General features: G+C 36.0%; 3 protein-coding genes across 3 annotated transcripts; 2 read left to right on the forward strand and 1 right to left on the reverse strand.

The window, feature by feature from the left end:
- The first annotated feature begins 135 nt into the window (after positions 1-135).
- LOC126751021 (recQ-like DNA helicase Blm) lies at positions 136-5,080 on the forward strand. The gene is made up of 6 exons (XM_050460916.1): positions 136-1,111; positions 1,249-2,541; positions 2,599-3,421; positions 3,496-3,692; positions 3,799-3,889; positions 3,944-5,080. The coding sequence occupies exons 1-6, from the start codon at positions 206-208 to the stop codon at positions 4,975-4,977; spliced, it is 4,344 nt and encodes a 1,447-aa protein (XP_050316873.1). The 5' UTR covers positions 136-205; the 3' UTR covers positions 4,978-5,080.
- LOC126751048 (mediator of RNA polymerase II transcription subunit 4) lies at positions 5,065-6,203 on the reverse strand. Its single transcript, XM_050460969.1, has 3 exons — positions 5,954-6,203; positions 5,715-5,895; positions 5,065-5,657 (listed from the first exon to the last, which is right to left on the reverse strand). The coding sequence occupies exons 1-3, from the start codon at positions 6,019-6,021 to the stop codon at positions 5,145-5,147; spliced, it is 762 nt and encodes a 253-aa protein (XP_050316926.1). The 5' UTR covers positions 6,022-6,203; the 3' UTR covers positions 5,065-5,144.
- A 316-nt stretch (positions 6,204-6,519) lies between these two features.
- On the forward strand, positions 6,520-10,605 carry LOC126751026 (BLOC-2 complex member HPS5 homolog). The gene is made up of 6 exons (XM_050460925.1): positions 6,520-6,754; positions 6,830-7,189; positions 7,253-7,399; positions 7,463-7,939; positions 8,001-8,208; positions 8,390-10,605. The coding sequence occupies exons 1-6, from the start codon at positions 6,671-6,673 to the stop codon at positions 9,634-9,636; spliced, it is 2,523 nt and encodes an 840-aa protein (XP_050316882.1). The 5' UTR covers positions 6,520-6,670; the 3' UTR covers positions 9,637-10,605.
- Positions 10,606-16,449: the final 5,844 nt, after the last annotated feature.

Consider the following 16,449-nt stretch of genomic DNA (forward strand, 5'->3'; position numbering starts at 1 on the left):
CATATGTGCAAAATTTAACATACAACTTTTTTAAATATATTCGAGTAGATAGAAAAACATTGTAATAGAATAATCTGGCAGATCACGCAAATGTCAATGGGGAAATCAAAAAACCCATAAATGAAGAAAGTCCCGCTCTAAACTCAAAAAGTATTGTTTATGTATATCCTATTTTTTATATAAATTAGATAACATTTATATTAATATGAGTCAGACAAAATCAAACAAATCTTCCGTGTTCAAAAAACAATTATCGTTGAGTTCGTTCTTAGATGGAAACACGACACGTTCAGGTTCCATAAATAGTGATACCGGGCAGAAATCGACTGAACAGAAAAATACAATTGTTGAAGGTTCATTACAATCATTTAGAGGGGTTAAAAATGTTGATATAAATAATAAAAATTGTAAAAGTCTTGCTTATGCACCTGTGCGGAAACAGCAAACAACAAAAATGTTGAATCCAATATTTGTGGATTCCTCGAGTGAAGACGAGAACGACGACGAGAGTCATACGAATTGTACCAAGAGCAACAATGCTGGTGTAACGAGGGCAATTGTACATCGTTATACATTTGATGACTGCAGTCAATCACCACTTGCTCCTTTGGAAAATAAAAAGAACACAAAAAACACCGAGAACAGTATAATAAAACCAATATCTAATGGTTACAGCATTTATTCGCAGAAAAACGAAAAATATTCCGATAAAATAGTGGAACTCAAAAACATATATCAAGAAAAGGATTATAAAAATGGATCGAAGGAATGCAATGATGGACAAAGTAATACAATAAATGGCCAAAAGAAACATGGTGACGGAATGTCGAATGGCTTCGATGACGTTTTCTCAGAGTTTAAGGATATCGGGTCTATGTATGAAGTTAGATCCAACCATTCGAGTAAGGAATCACCTCCGAAAAAAAGCATTTCACCTTCCGATGCTAAGAAAATTCCTTTATATCGTGAGTATGAAAATTCTGACGCCATTCAAAAAAGTAAAGAGAATGAAACTGTTGCAAGAAAACCAAAAATTACTATTGATACAGCGCTGTCCGATCAATTGAATATGATCGAACAAGATTCGACGTTTAAAATATGTACAAAAGACGTAAGTAAAGATATGATATTTTTGTGGTTGTAGCAGCATTTTCTAAAAGTCAGATATATGGGAAATGTTTTTGCCGTTACAACAACAATATTTATTTGTATATAGTGCTTGTTTTAATTACAGTTTTTTATTTTAAGTCCACAGATTTGGAGCTTAAAGCAAGTAGTACTTTCTACAAATCTTCTTACTATGACTTATTGGAAAAATTTGCTCAAATTATTGATCAGGTTCCTGTAAACTACTTCGATGGTATCGATGGCTTTGATAAATGCATTTATTTGCGTTTAAAAACATTGCGTAATAAATTGAAAGCTCGTTCAAAACTTGTCCAAACAGAATTAGAAAAACGACAAAAGCAAACACGAACTCTGCAATCACCTGCTTTGGATTTGGATTACGATGCATTAGAGGCGGAAGAAATGCAGATGCGTGAAGAATGCAAATGGCAAACCTTGGAAAAGTCTCCAACAAACACACCTCAAAGCATTTATAGTAATGTATCGATTACACCATCCTCATCGAGTGTTTCCAAAACACCTGATAATCACAAAAACGAAGCTATATTGACCATCGATGATACTGACGAAGAAGATTTGCAAAAAACTTATTTGACACAAGCTGCCGCTTTAGATGACGAAGCAATTTCACAAAATTCGAAACCAGATGAAGATGAACTGGAGGCTTTACTAGCCGATATAAAGGATCATGATAATTTACTACGTGGTTGCAAATCAAATTACAACAATTACTCTTATAAAGATTTCGAAGACAAAGCTACGCCGAAACAGTTTACAAATGCTAAAGCGGTAGCTCTTACGGCGGCAGAAATATCGCCAGAAGACTTGCAGCAATGGTCAACACAAACTGACGATGACGGATGGCAAGTTTACGATCCTGAAAAATTTGAAATAGCTGCTTCACAAGCTATATTGCTCGATTCGCCAGTATCAAAATCGTCTATCCCCAATAAAAGTTCCGTTGTGCCGATAACGAATATCACTCTTAGTGAGGATGAATGTGATGACATGCCATCAACAAGTGCTGCAAGTTTGCGGAAGCTTAATACATCAATTGCGGCAATCTCCAATCCATCACCCCTGAAACCTGCACAAAAAATCGATGGTAATTTTCATGCAGATACACATAATGATGGTATTACCGGTGAGTTCGATGGAACTAAATATGCGCATTCGCAAGCCGTCAAAGAGGCGTTGAGCAGCAACTTTGGTCTGAAGAGCTTTCGACCCAACCAATTGCAGGTGATCAACGCCGCATTATTAGGGCATGACTGTTTTGTTTTAATGCCTACGGGTGGTGGAAAGTCTCTTTGCTATCAGTTACCCGCCTTACTAAGCGAAGGCGTTACATTGGTTATTAGTCCATTGAAATCCTTAATTTTGGATCAGGTTAATAAGTTGGAATCATTAGATGTGAGTATTTCAGTATTGTGTTAGAATTTTTCTATAACTAATATTTGCTTGTAACAGATATATGCGAAGAATTTATCTGGTACACAGACACTGCAGGAAGTGCGTGCCATTTACTGTGATCTGAAAACAAGCCCGCCACGTATTAAAATACTTTACGTTACACCCGAAAAAATTTCAAGCTCACCACAATTTCAAGACTTGCTTGATGATTTATATGCGAAAAATTACATTAGTCGCTTTGTTATTGATGAGGCACATTGTGTTTCACAGTGGGGTCACGATTTCCGGCCAGACTACAAGCGCCTCGGCATACTGCGCAAACGTTTTCCCAAAGTGCCAACAATGGCATTAACCGCCACAGCTACTCCACGTGTACGCATTGATATATTACGCCAATTAAACTTAACACACACCAAATGGTTCCTATCTAGTTTTAATCGAAGCAATTTAAAGTATTCCGTATTACCTAAACGCGGCGCTAGCACTTTGGATGAAATTAAAGCATTTATAAGTGCACGTCCTTCCAGCTGGTGTGGCATAGTTTATTGCCTGTCGCGTAAAGAATGCGAAGATGTGGCGAACAAATTGCATGCATCTGGCATTAAATCGCTAGCTTATCATGCTGGTTTAACAGATCCTATGCGCGAGACACGTCAGAAGGATTGGCTGACCGGTAAGGTTCGCGTGATATGTGCGACGATAGCATTCGGCATGGGTATCGATAAACCAGATGTGCGTTTTGTGCTGCATTTTTCGCTGCCAAAATCAATTGAAGGTTATTATCAAGAGGCTGGACGAGCAGGTCGTGATGGTGATATAGCGCAATGTGTGCTCTACTACAATTACTCGGATATGATGAGAATGAAAAAGCTCTTAGATTGTAAGTAATTAGTGCATATAAATTAAATTTTCTAAATTTCTTACTTTCTGCAATTTGAAATTAATGTATTTTAGTGGATAATACTGTGGCTTTTGATGTGAAGAAAATACATTTAGATAATTTAAATCGCATTGTGGGCTATTGTGAAAATGTTACAGATTGTCGAAGGGCACAACAACTCGATTACTTTGGCGAACATTTTACCAGCGAACAATGTCTCGAACGACGAGAGACGGCATGTGATAATTGCCTTAAGAAAAATACTTATCAGGTAAATATAGCAAACGACGATACTCCATTAGTTATACCAGAATGGAATAATTTTACGAAAGAATTTCTTTTAAAATGTTAACAATAATTTAAATGTTAAATTACAGGAAATAAATGTGTTGGAGCAATCCCGCAAAGTAGCACGTGCTGTAAAAGAAATTTGTAGTGGCCGCTCGCGATTCACGCTACTACATATAGGTAAGTTTGAAATTTTTTCAGATAATTTTGTTATTTTTTTTGTTTATTTTACAGCTGATGTACTGAAGGGTTCCCTAATTAAACGCATTGTAGAATGTGGTCATGACAAAACGGCGCATCATGCTATATTCAAAGATTGGGACAAATCGGATATACAGCGGTTGTTGCGAAAAATGGTTTTGGAGGGATACCTGCGTGAAGATTTAATATTTTCAAATGATATACCGCAAGCATATATTTATTTGGGCCCCAAAGTGCAGGCGTTAATGCAAGAAACTATAACATTCAATTTTGCTATTTCACGCAAAGAGAGTGCAAAACGCCCACTGCCTGGAGTTAGTAGCGGTATTACGGCTACAAAAGACAGCGCAGCTGAGGCAACACAACTACGTTCAATCTATGAACGTTGCTATTCCGACCTTTTAGATTTATGTCGGACGATAGCAGCGGCGCGTAGTGTTACTATGGCTAGTATAATGAATATGCAAGCATTAAAAGCGATGTCAGAAGAATTGCCAGAGTCTGAGAAGGATATGTTGAGCATACCTCACGTAACAAAAGCGAATTTTGAAAAATACGGTGGTAAAATGTTGGAAATTACACGTAATTATGCTGCCGAAAAGCTGTGTCTTTTGATGGATTTGGAGGATGCGCATCAGCAGCAACAATTGCAAATAGCAAGCAAGAACAAAACAACGAAAGCGGATACAAGGCCGCCAACCTTAGTTTCTGATGATTTCGATGAGGACGACGGGACCGGTTGGGCAGCAGCAGCAGCTTCTCAAGGCAGTATGAACAGCAGTGGTCGTGGAGGTAAACGTAAACGTGCTTGGCGTGGTGGCGGCGCAAAGCGTGCGAAAAAAACAACAGGTTGGACAACGAGCGGTAAAAGCCCTGCGAAACGCGGAACCGCGAAAGGGGGAGGAGGAAGTAGTACAACGCCAAAAGCGGCGCGTCGAAAAGCTGTCGCCAGTACTAGTATTAGAGGTCGAGGTGGGGCCAGTAAGAATGGCAATAATGCTTGGTTGTGTAAAAAATCGAGCTCTAGTGGTGCATTCGAGTTAATGCCACTGCCCAAATCCAAATAGCAAAGAAAAGTCTTATGTACAAAAAACTTAGTTTATAGGATATGTTTTAGTATCGTTTGTATTTTTTATATCAATAAAAAAGTTAAATTTGTTTTATATAAAAGTCGCGGTAGCTATTTATTATTAAATTATAAGATAGGTATTTTCATTAATTTTTCATAATTCGTTTATTGTGAGTCGCTGGAACTCGAACTAGAGCTATCCGTCGACATAACTTCGACATCATCTTGAGATGCCTCTTTATGTGCACGTGTCTCCAAAGCAACCGAATTACCGGTAGATCCCATAGACATATGCAATTCACCCAGATTATTCCAGTTGAATTGATTTTGAAAAGCATTTGGCACTTCCGTCATGCTGCGTTGTGCATCGGGTACATTATTTTGGTGCGCCACACCACCACCGTTTATATTTAAATCTGATTTACCCAGGAAGCCATTGCGCATTTCGATATCCGTAGGATAGGGGCGTCGCACATCGCCAATGCACCAAGTAAGCGGTGCACTCACTGCATTTGCTGCACTAATGCGGTGTGCATATTTAATAAGTTCTTCTGAGGATACCGGTCGCTTCCTCGATTGATTAATGCTGGCTAGCTTTTGACGTGCTTGAAAAATTGCTGTTGAAAGTATGAGTTCTGCTTCCTTCAATGATTTTTGCAGTTTTTGTATTTCACGATCCTGCAGTAAGTTCTAGTTTAATAAAAATATCAAATGATAATAATGATTACAACTCACATGCACTTCAACTTTAGCGCGTAATTCGTCCATTTTTTGTTCAATTTTAGCCTGTTCGTCGGCGAGTTCCAACATTTTTCGGAATTCTTCATCTTTGGACACCAGTAAATCCACAAGAGCTGTATGGTCAGCAGTAGAAATTTTCTGATGCTTTGGTGCAACAGTATTTTCAATTAGCTCTCTAGTGGATAGAAAATTATAAACTTCTTACGAATTATATGTTTTATATTGTAACTTACTTAGCCACTAATTCAATATCATCTAACAAAAGTAATAGACGCTCCTTAGTGCTCAAATGGAACGACATGTTTATTTCTATGTAAAGCCGTGTGGTTTTTTATATATCTAACACTTTTTGCACACACTTTAAAGAATAAATATTTTTGTAGCAATTAAAAAAAAAATTACAAAAATGCGCGGAAAATACAGAATTATACAAATTGTGTGAGAACTACAATAATGATGAAAAGCAATAGATGCGAATGTAGACAAAAGTTAAGAAGATCTAAGCAAAACACATTACATGGTGATAAAAGTGAATAAAAATGAAATAAATGTGGATTGCCATACTTTTCTAAAGTTACATTATTTAATTTAAAAATGATTAAATGTTATATAATGTAAATATATAGCTAATTTCAATTTATACTAAAAAATTGTTTCAGATATCACTTAAATTTTTCAAATGTTTTCACATGTTGTGGTCGTTGTTTGTCTCGACATGTTTTAATTTATAAAGAAGCACCCTTTATTTTGTATCATTACTTTAGCACCATCTGGCATTTTCTTTCACCTTTCACAATTGTTGTAATAATTTCTTTCCCACTGGTGAAGGTAGACAAGTTAATTTCAGATGAATATTGTTTTTTATATTTGAATTAAAATCGTAAAGTTTTTACAATCATTTGCATTTAATAAATCACTCCGAATCGTAGTCTTCTCTGGCATGAGCAACAATGACGGAATTATATTGTCTTACTAACTTTATTGATTTTTCGCAAACTTTACATGAGCCGCTTAAACACAGCAATCGTATCAAGGTGAGGGTCATTCTGTTGTTTATAAAGCAATAAACAGTAAATTATAATATTTTATACACTTTCTTTGCTATTTAGTACACTTGCTTCGACATTTCTACAAATTATGTAATTTTTGGAGCTACTTCTGGGTCATTGTACCTCTTTAATCGTTGCTCTGGTAAATTTTTACAATTGATACCGAATAAACATGGACCAGTGACGCATTTAGCTATATCAGCTAATGAAAAGTATGTCGCATTCTCCACACAACGGTCAATGATCTGTGTGTACGCTGTAAACATTTCTACGCATACAACCCCACAAGTGATCTTCACGAATCTCAGTAGCGATCAAACATTACAAGTAACATGTATACATTGGACGCAGGATGAGAAGCAGTTTTACTATGGTGATACGCGTGGACAAGTAAACTTAGTGCTACTTTCCTCATTTATTGTAAGTCACAGTATCTTGTAAATTTAAATATTTTGTATAATTTCATAAGCATATAATTCACAGGGGAAGACTTTACTCAATATGGGTGTGCACCCTATATTATTTCTGGAATCGCCAATAGTGCAAATTGATGATTTTGAGTCACTACTACTTGTTTCCAACTGCAACAAATGTATTTTATGTAATACTGAGTATGAGGAATATAAACAGGTAAATGCATGCCATGTTGTCATCATTTTATAAATAATGAAGTAATTAAATTATTTCCTTAAGATTGGAAATCGTCCGAGAGATGGTGCATTTGGCGCTTGCTTTGCAATTTCTACCAATGAAACTACCCAACCATCACGCATTTACTGTTCTCGACCAGGTTCACGAATTTGGGAGGTAGATTTCGAAGGCGAAGTTTTGCAAACGCATCAATTTAAAACTGCGCTAGCTATACCACCGGTAAAAATACATAAGTTCAATGGCACTGAAGAAGAGACGATTTCTAAATACGAAGAAAACGATGAAATGCTCGAATATCAGTCGCAAAATTTACAGTTTGCTAGAATTCAAATGCTCAACAAAGATTTTCTACTCACTTTTACCGAGTTCGGTTTGTATGTATTTGATATGCGCACATCGACGGTCGTTTTGTGGTGCAACCAATTTGAGCGTATAGTGGATTGTCGTGTAATTGGAAAGGAAATTGTAATTTTTACACAAACTGGCTCGTTATACAGTGTGCAGTTGAGTCCATTAAAGGTAATTCGATTTAAAATAATGCTGTTATGAAATGTTTTTAAATGTTACCTTTTTTTTGCAGGCGCATGCTTGCGCTTTGGTGCGTCAAGAAAAACTGTTGGAATGTGCATGTCTAATGCGGAAACATGTAAAATATTTTGCAGATAAAGCACGTGAAGATTATGATTTGAATATACTCAATCAAATCAAACGATTCCTAATTAATCGTCAAGAATTTGAGTTACTAAATGATTTATCGGTTATATTTGATGCTATTATGCAGTGTGAAGGTGAGTCGATGGTTGATATTTAAATTATTTACTTTTTTATTTTTCTATATATACTATATACATATATTATTTATATATATATATATATTTCTTTTTTATTTTTATATAACTTTTATATATATTTATATTTTTAATGTTTTGAATACTAAATCTACGTTTTATTTTTTTGGTTATAATTTAGCCGTTGGGGATAATAACAGCACCGGTAGCAGTTCCGCCACCACAGAACGTAGTGCAAGCGTTGGTGCCAGCGGTATACAGTTTGTGGCCAATAACAATCATACGCCACCGGCTAAAGAGGTCTACGTACTCGAAAATGCTTTTTGCGAAAATATTCGCTCTACTAAAGGTAGTGAAAAACATTTCAAAGACGCGCTCTTGACAGTGACCGGAAAATTTGGTAAAAATATTATCAAATATAAATTTAATATATTCGCTGAGGAGCAAAAGAAATTGGTACGGGAACTGATACCATCTAATGAACGTTCAATACCATTTAATGATATTAAAGCAATCTACGAAAAAGATGAAGAGATTGTGTGTCGAACAAAAAAATCACAAGTCACAGAAGCTAAACAAAATATTACAAATAATGGACATAATATAAGTGCCGAGGAGAAAACCATATATAATTTGTATTTAATATGTAAAAGTGCAAAAATAAGCAACATAAATTTCGTAGAACGTTATCGCTCATTATTCGACGAATACACTGCGCGCGAATTAATCGAGTTGCTGCGCAAATTGGAGAAGGTAATGCAAGAGCATGGCGATAGTGCTGAACAGGCACGTAAAAACTGCTATGAGATGTACTTTAATTACCTGAATACAGAGCTTATTTGGGAAATGGACGATTATACGCGCGACTTTATAGCGGAGGGTTTTGTGCTGCTCAATACATCGGCGGATATAGTGCGTTGCGATAATTGTGCCTTTCCTTTGCGTTTTGACAACACTTGTGTCTTTCATGAATTGGGCGCGGTATTGTTACGTTACTATTGGTCGCGTAATGAGCAGGTGAAATGCTTTGACGTGCTAATGCAAGTGCCAGCGCTGCTGGATGTATTAGCTAAATTCTATATGGCTGAAAATAATGTGGACAAAGTCGTGCCGATTATTTTAAGCTACCGGCAACCCGAATTGCTATTGGAAATCGGCAAAGGTCTGAGTTTAGCCGCATGGGCGCGTTGCTTTGAACAATTCGTTGACTTGCAACAAGGGCGCTTGTGTTGTGTTAATTGTGAATGCGTAACAACGGTCGATAATGTCAACCAGCATTTTTTCTACACTTGGAATTGCTTTCTAAGCATCGCTCTGGAATATTTGCATGCGCAGGAAATTTTTGCACTGATTTTCAAATGGTCGAATTATATAGCGAATGATGCTATAGATCGCGAATTCTACACACGCTGTATGTTGAAAGGCTAAGATTGGCGGCATGTGGATGCGAAAAGTAAAAAATAGCACATACCTGCCTACAGGTACGAACAAGACAAAGACTACGTGCGTGTTTGGGAGTGACTGAAAATGTAAATTGTGTTGCAACTCGAGTATTTTTACTTACAACATTTTTAATGCATATTCGCCCATTGTTTAATCAAACTCAAACTCAAATATGCGTCAAAATCTTTCTGCCATATACATATATATTTACTAATTATATTAAAAAATATATAATAGTATATAACGAGTTAAAAATCTAAAATGAAAGTAAGCAAACAGTTACAAATATTATATAATCACAGAAAAATATTTATATATACACAAAAGTATACACATGTTTGAACAGTATGACGAATTTAAATGTTATGGAGCAATGATATTGCTACGATAGAAAATTCCCGGCTATTGGCTTTTGCCGCCTATATACACGTACACATATACCGTTGCAGCAATGTTGAAAATCTCACATTGCAGCGTTACATAAAGTATTATATTGATGAAAAATCTAAATAGTATATATAAAAACAATTGAACTATAAATTTTATGTGTTCAAGCAATCCAAATATGACTTGTATTTAATGTATAAATGTTATTAACAGCAAAATGTTCAAATAAACAATTAATGTAAGCGCATAATATTACATCACATTCCAATGTACGGATTATAAATTTGTATCATAAATTTCATTGTATGTACAACCACATATAAAACTATAGCGCTTATCATAAACCAGTAAAACAATCGGTTTTTGTAGGTATGAGCATGTATACGCTTGTAGCTGGAATATTATATTATTTGTGCACGGTGTACTTGGGGCACACGAATGAATATTTAGCCTTTTATTATACTTTGCCTCCTAAAATGCTTTATTTATATATACATATGTATATTATTGTATTTAAACTCTGTTTTATTTGCTTATATTCAAATAATAAATCAATTGACAAAGCTATTGCATTTGCACTGAATGGCGTTTAGCCTAATGTGTTTGTTATAGCAGCAAAAACAATTATTCTTTGAGAATTTGTTGAAAATTCCTGTGGCCGGACATAAAATCGGGTATTTTCGGTAGTTGTAGTTTTAGTGGCAAAAGATTTTTTAATCAATATTTTTGTGATAGGAACAGATCATTTGCGATATTACATATTGTTTCAAGGTTAGGTTGTTTAGTAAGGTTCGATAATTCCATTCAATATACACATCTACTTTCACCTATTTTATTTTAAGGTGTGACTATAGCTTTATAAAAAAGACCCGTACAAGCGTATTCAAAATTTTTGTACGATTGTGTGAGGTTAACTTATTACTATGGAAAATTTGTATGCTTGCCCGCTAGCTTATATTCGTATTGCCTGCAGTCGCCCAAAGGGAATTTTACAGTTAAGTGAACCGCACTTCACGCAACATACGAACAGCAACAATTTTGCTCGAACGAGTTTCAAATTGAAATTTAGCACACGTCCTGTCTTCTTGAAATTTGACATGAGTCTTTGTCTAAAGCAATGATGTAATTTTAGAAGAATTTGTTCAGATCGGATCACTATAGCATATAGTTACTATATAAGGTAAACCATGGAGTTAAGATAGAGTCACCTAAGCACTGGGCCGGAAAGGTGCCTGCTTCACTTATATAGAGCCAGCTGGAAGCCAGCAGCCCGTGAGATCTTCTCATGACTTTTTAAATCGAATCACATCGACGCGCGACAGTCACCTATGCAATGACCAGGTACGGGGCCTGCTTCACTTATAATGAGCCGGCTGGTGGCCAACAGCCCGTGAGATCATTTTATGACTTTTTAAATCGAATCACATCGACGCGCGACAGTCACCTATGCATTGGCCAGGCACGGTGCCTGCGTTACTTATATAGAGCGAGCTGGTAGACGGCATCTCGTAAGACCACCTCATGACTTTTTAAATCGAATCATATCCAAGCGCGAGAATCACCTACGCACTGGCCAGGCACGTTGCCTGCTTCACTTATATAGAGCCAGCTGGCAGCCAACATCCTGTGAGATCACCTCATGACTTTTTAAATAGAATCACATCGACGTGCGACAGTCACCTACGCACTGGACAGCCACGGTGCCTGCTTCACTTATATAGAGCCAGCTGGCAGTCAACATCCCGTGAGATCACCTCATGACTTTTTAAATCGAATCACATCGACGCGCGACAGTCACCTATGCATTGGCCAGGCACGGTGCCTGCGTTACTTATATAGAGCGAGCTGGTAGACGGCATCTCGTAAGACCACCTCATGACTTTTTAAATCGAATCACATTGACGCGCGACAGTCACCTATGCTTTTGCCAGGCATCCCGTGAGTTCGCCTCATGGCGCGAGAATCACCTACGCACTGGCCAGGCACGTTGCCTGCTTCACTTATATAGAGCCAGCTGGCAGCCAACATCCTGTGAGATCACCTCATGACTTTTTAAATAGAATCACATCGACGCGCGACAGTCACCTATGCATTGGCCAGGCACGGTGCCTGCTTCACTTATATAGAGCCAGCTGGCAGTCAACATCCCGTGAGATCACCTCATGACTTTTTAAATCGAATCACATCGACGCGCGACAGTCACCTATGCATTGGCCAGGCACGTTGCCTGCTTCACTTATATAGAGCCAGCTGGCAGCCAACATCCTGTGAGATCACCTCATGACTTTTTAAATAGAATCACATCGACGCGCGACAGTCACCTATGCATTGGCCAGGCACGTTGCCTGCTTCACTTATATAGAGCCAGCTGGCAGCCAACATCCTGTGAGATCACCTCATGACTTTTTAAATAGAATCACATCGACGCGCGATAGTGGCCTACGCACTGGACACGCACGGTGCCTGGTTCACTTATATACTTAGGTTAGCTGCCAACCAGCTATATTGTTCAGCTCGGACCACTATGGCGTATAGCTGCCATACAAATTGACCGGTCCCAATTAAGTTCTTGTAGGAGAAATTTTTTTATTTGACATGATATTTTCACGCAAATTGGTACATATTAGTAGTTGAAAAAGTCTTTTCGTATATCGAATTTCACTTCAACTTTATATTTTATATACACCCAACTCTTTTTTTTACTCGGTTTCTTTTTACACGGTTTCGAAGTTACACGGTTGAATTGTTTTTTTTTTTGTTTTTGTAAAAAATTTTTATTCTAGTACGGTTTCAAAATCACTGTCTTGTGGTTATGTTTGTTTTTACCACATAGTAGTAACCTTATTCGATAACTCTTACCTACACATTTTGATCGTATGATATTTACATTGCTGAAATGGATATCTCCAGCGATGATACCGACTTTAGTCCAGTTCGTCGCGCTTGTTATCAAGTAGCGACGAATAATTATGTAGCTATGTAAATATTTTTTCCTTATTTCTGTTCCAATTTTTCTGTTCTTAATTCTGGATTAACAGATTTCTTTTGTTTTTGGCTTAGTCTACCAATTTTTCACCTGTATGAATTATGTATTTTAAGTTTTAATGCTCAATAAAATGCCATATGAATCTACAATTTGTATGCATATGTGAAATTTTATAGTTTTCAACATTTTTTACACGGTTTTTCGAAGTGAATATAGTTCTTTATTTCATATTACACGGTTTTCAGATGACATGGAACGTATCCCCCATTTTACTATAGGAAACACCTTTTTTTTACACGGATTTCTGAGGAACGTATCTACCGTGTAAAAAAGAGTTGGGTGTTTTGTACCATTTTGGTCGACAACTTTCTGCCATTTTTCCAGCACTATATAGTATGACACAATGTGATTGGTAACACTAGAGATATACCATACGACTGCAACGACATCTATTGACAAAATACGAAAAGACTTTTACGCCTATGCAATATTGAAGAAAGGCAAAGCTATAATCTCCGAACATATTGTTCAGTTTGGATCACTATAGCATATACATAGCTGCAATGAAAACTGACCATGCAAAATCAAGATATAAATCATTCTTTGCCCTTTTATGTTCTAAGAAATAAATTTGAGAAGGGTTTCAGTGCAGACTAACATTTAAATTAATTGTTTAATTTTTTTTTTTTTGGAATTTTGAGAATAAAATCTTAAAATATTTTGAATCCGTTTCTCAGAATTATAGAGTGGCCCTACCTTTTCAGCAGTACAGATGTATTTTGTAGAGACGCTTATCAGATTTTACTAATTATTGGATTGCGGTGAAGGTTGCGTTCATCTGCAAATTGTGGGGCTCAATGAATGAGATGACAATGCGTATGAGTAACATTTGTATGCATGTACCTATTTCATCAGAATTATATTCTAACTGCTATAACTAAATTAACCCTTAAACGCCGGGCGGTTCCTCCAGGCACCTGATGGTTTCTCAAGGGACCATTTAAGTTTTATTTCATAAAATTTAAATTTAAATTTGTAAACTTTTTATCAACACTTACATCAAATAAAATTGTAATAACGATGAAGATTTCAAATTTTCAGCACTACTTAATTATTATTACTTTCACAAGCGTCACTTGAAAATACGAAATTTTCCTTGAAATTATTATTTCAAAGAACTCTTACTCAAGTCAAAACGAAAATGACTGCAAAGCTCACACAAAAGTGGCGACTGACCTAAAAGATAACGGATATATCAAAGCAACTTGTGAAGTGATGTAATATTTAAAAATGCATGTTCATACTTGAAAATTTTGCAAAAAAATAGTAGTTCGTGAAGGAACTGTCAGGCGTTAAGGAGTTAAGGGATTATTTTCACTTGCCAATCCGGAAAAAACGTGAATTTGTTTTGAAGAGGTATTGGGTTTAATAAATAAATATAAATAATGCATATTTAGAAAATTTAATGTGCCTTAAAATTTTTCGAATAATTGGAACAACTTTGTTTCCATGGAGCCCGTAGGCGATCTCCAGGATGAGCTCCGAAAAAAGTATCTGGTGAGGAAAGTTTTTCTGCTTAATTCTAGCTCAAATCTAAAAACCAAAAAATAATAATATTATACGCAAGTAATGATCGAAAAACTAGTCAAAATGTTGATATTTGCAAAAGGGCGGCATCCTAAAAAAGTTGTTTTCTGTGAAAATTCTTCGGAAATTCGCCTCACCGACTCTGAAAAAATTGTTGAATTAATTTTTGAAAACGATTTCGGTTTAATTTGACAAAAAAGCTTTGCAGACTCTTCTTAATAACAATAGAAAAGACCTTCAAAAATACTTACATATATAAATAATTTCCTGCTCATGACTTTATGAAAAAATGCTTGAACGGTTGCTTCATTTATTTCCATTTTCATTTATGTGTCATTGCACATGAGTAAAAATTGCAATCGTATAATAATCCTGATAAAATAATAATTAATTGGGCAAATTTAGAGAAAAAAATTCAAATAAAAACTGCTGATGTCAGAAGTATAAACACAAAAACAAAAATTCCGCCATTTGCAATTGATATTGCGTGAGCACACATACACATATGTATATTAGAATAAAGCTTTGACATAATATTTTTTTACACACTTTAATACAAATTTCGTGTTGTTTTGAAGTTTAGAAAATTTCTTTGTAATTGGGGTTAACATAATTTAATTGTCATAAATAAAACGAATACAATGGATGAAAATCTTTTGTTGAAACACATAGGACGTGTGATTAATTGCTTAACCACTGGGCTTGACAGGAAATTTACTAAGTGGCAGATGGAGGGTACACTACTCGTACTCTTGGGTATTTGGGATAAACAAACATTGAACCAAATATTTATATAAACACATAAGCATATGAAGGAAATACATTACAGCTATTGTTTGAAGGATTTTATATAAATGCGGTTATATTGCAGTTATACATATGATTGCTTGAATGTCTATATTAGGTTTAAGCATGTTTTTTAAATGCATATATATTATATATGCATTTGTATTCTTCTTTTTCTTGAATGAAAAATAACGGTCTCATCAAATTTATGAAGCCCTCGTAGTTGAAAATATTCTTATTGCAAGACTTGTCATATGTACATATAGCATGCGGCACAGATTTAAGATTTTTATGCTGTTGACATATTATTTTATTTATGTATGATTTTGAATGAAATTTTCGCACTGTGGCCGCCAAGCTTTAATTTCTTTTGAAATATTGTTTAATAATGAAGACACGTTGTTCTACCGTGTAACGTTCCAGTTTTAGTAAGCTTAAACTATCAGCTCTCGATTGGGTTTTTTTTTTTTACAGTTGTCAACGTTTTACTAAGTACATACTACTATGAGCAGAAAATAGTGAGACTTTGTTCATAATTTTAAAATTTTTAATTTATTCTTCAAAATCTATGTCGTCCCTCTCAAAGTAATCACTTGTGCCAACATTTTTGCCAATCCCCGAAACAGCTGTTAAGGGTAATTTTCCGAACAGCCTTCAATGCGCGTAGCGATTCACGTTTAATGTCTTCATTTGACTCAAAACGGTTTCCTCGGAGCGGTGGTTTGACTTTGCTGAATAGCCAGAAGTCACATGGAGCTAAATCAGGTGAATACGGTGGTTGCAGCACGATATTGGTTGAAAATTCAGCGAAAAACTTACGAAGATTCAATGCAGTATGCGACTGTGGTGCAAAAACTAAGAGTTGTCGGCCCATAATTACGAATAGCTTCGCGCAAATGACGCATAACACTCAAATAGTATTTGTTTCTGACAGTTTGGCCGATTGGAAGGAATTCGGAGGGCACCACACCGCGATAATCGAAGAAAACTGTCAACATAACCTTAATCTTTGACCTGCCTTGACGTGATTTTTTCGGCTTTGGCTCACTTTT

Source organism: Bactrocera neohumeralis, chromosome 2, assembly GCF_024586455.1.
Source record: "Bactrocera neohumeralis isolate Rockhampton chromosome 2, APGP_CSIRO_Bneo_wtdbg2-racon-allhic-juicebox.fasta_v2, whole genome shotgun sequence".
Classification (NCBI taxonomy): domain Eukaryota; kingdom Metazoa; phylum Arthropoda; class Insecta; order Diptera; family Tephritidae; genus Bactrocera; species Bactrocera neohumeralis.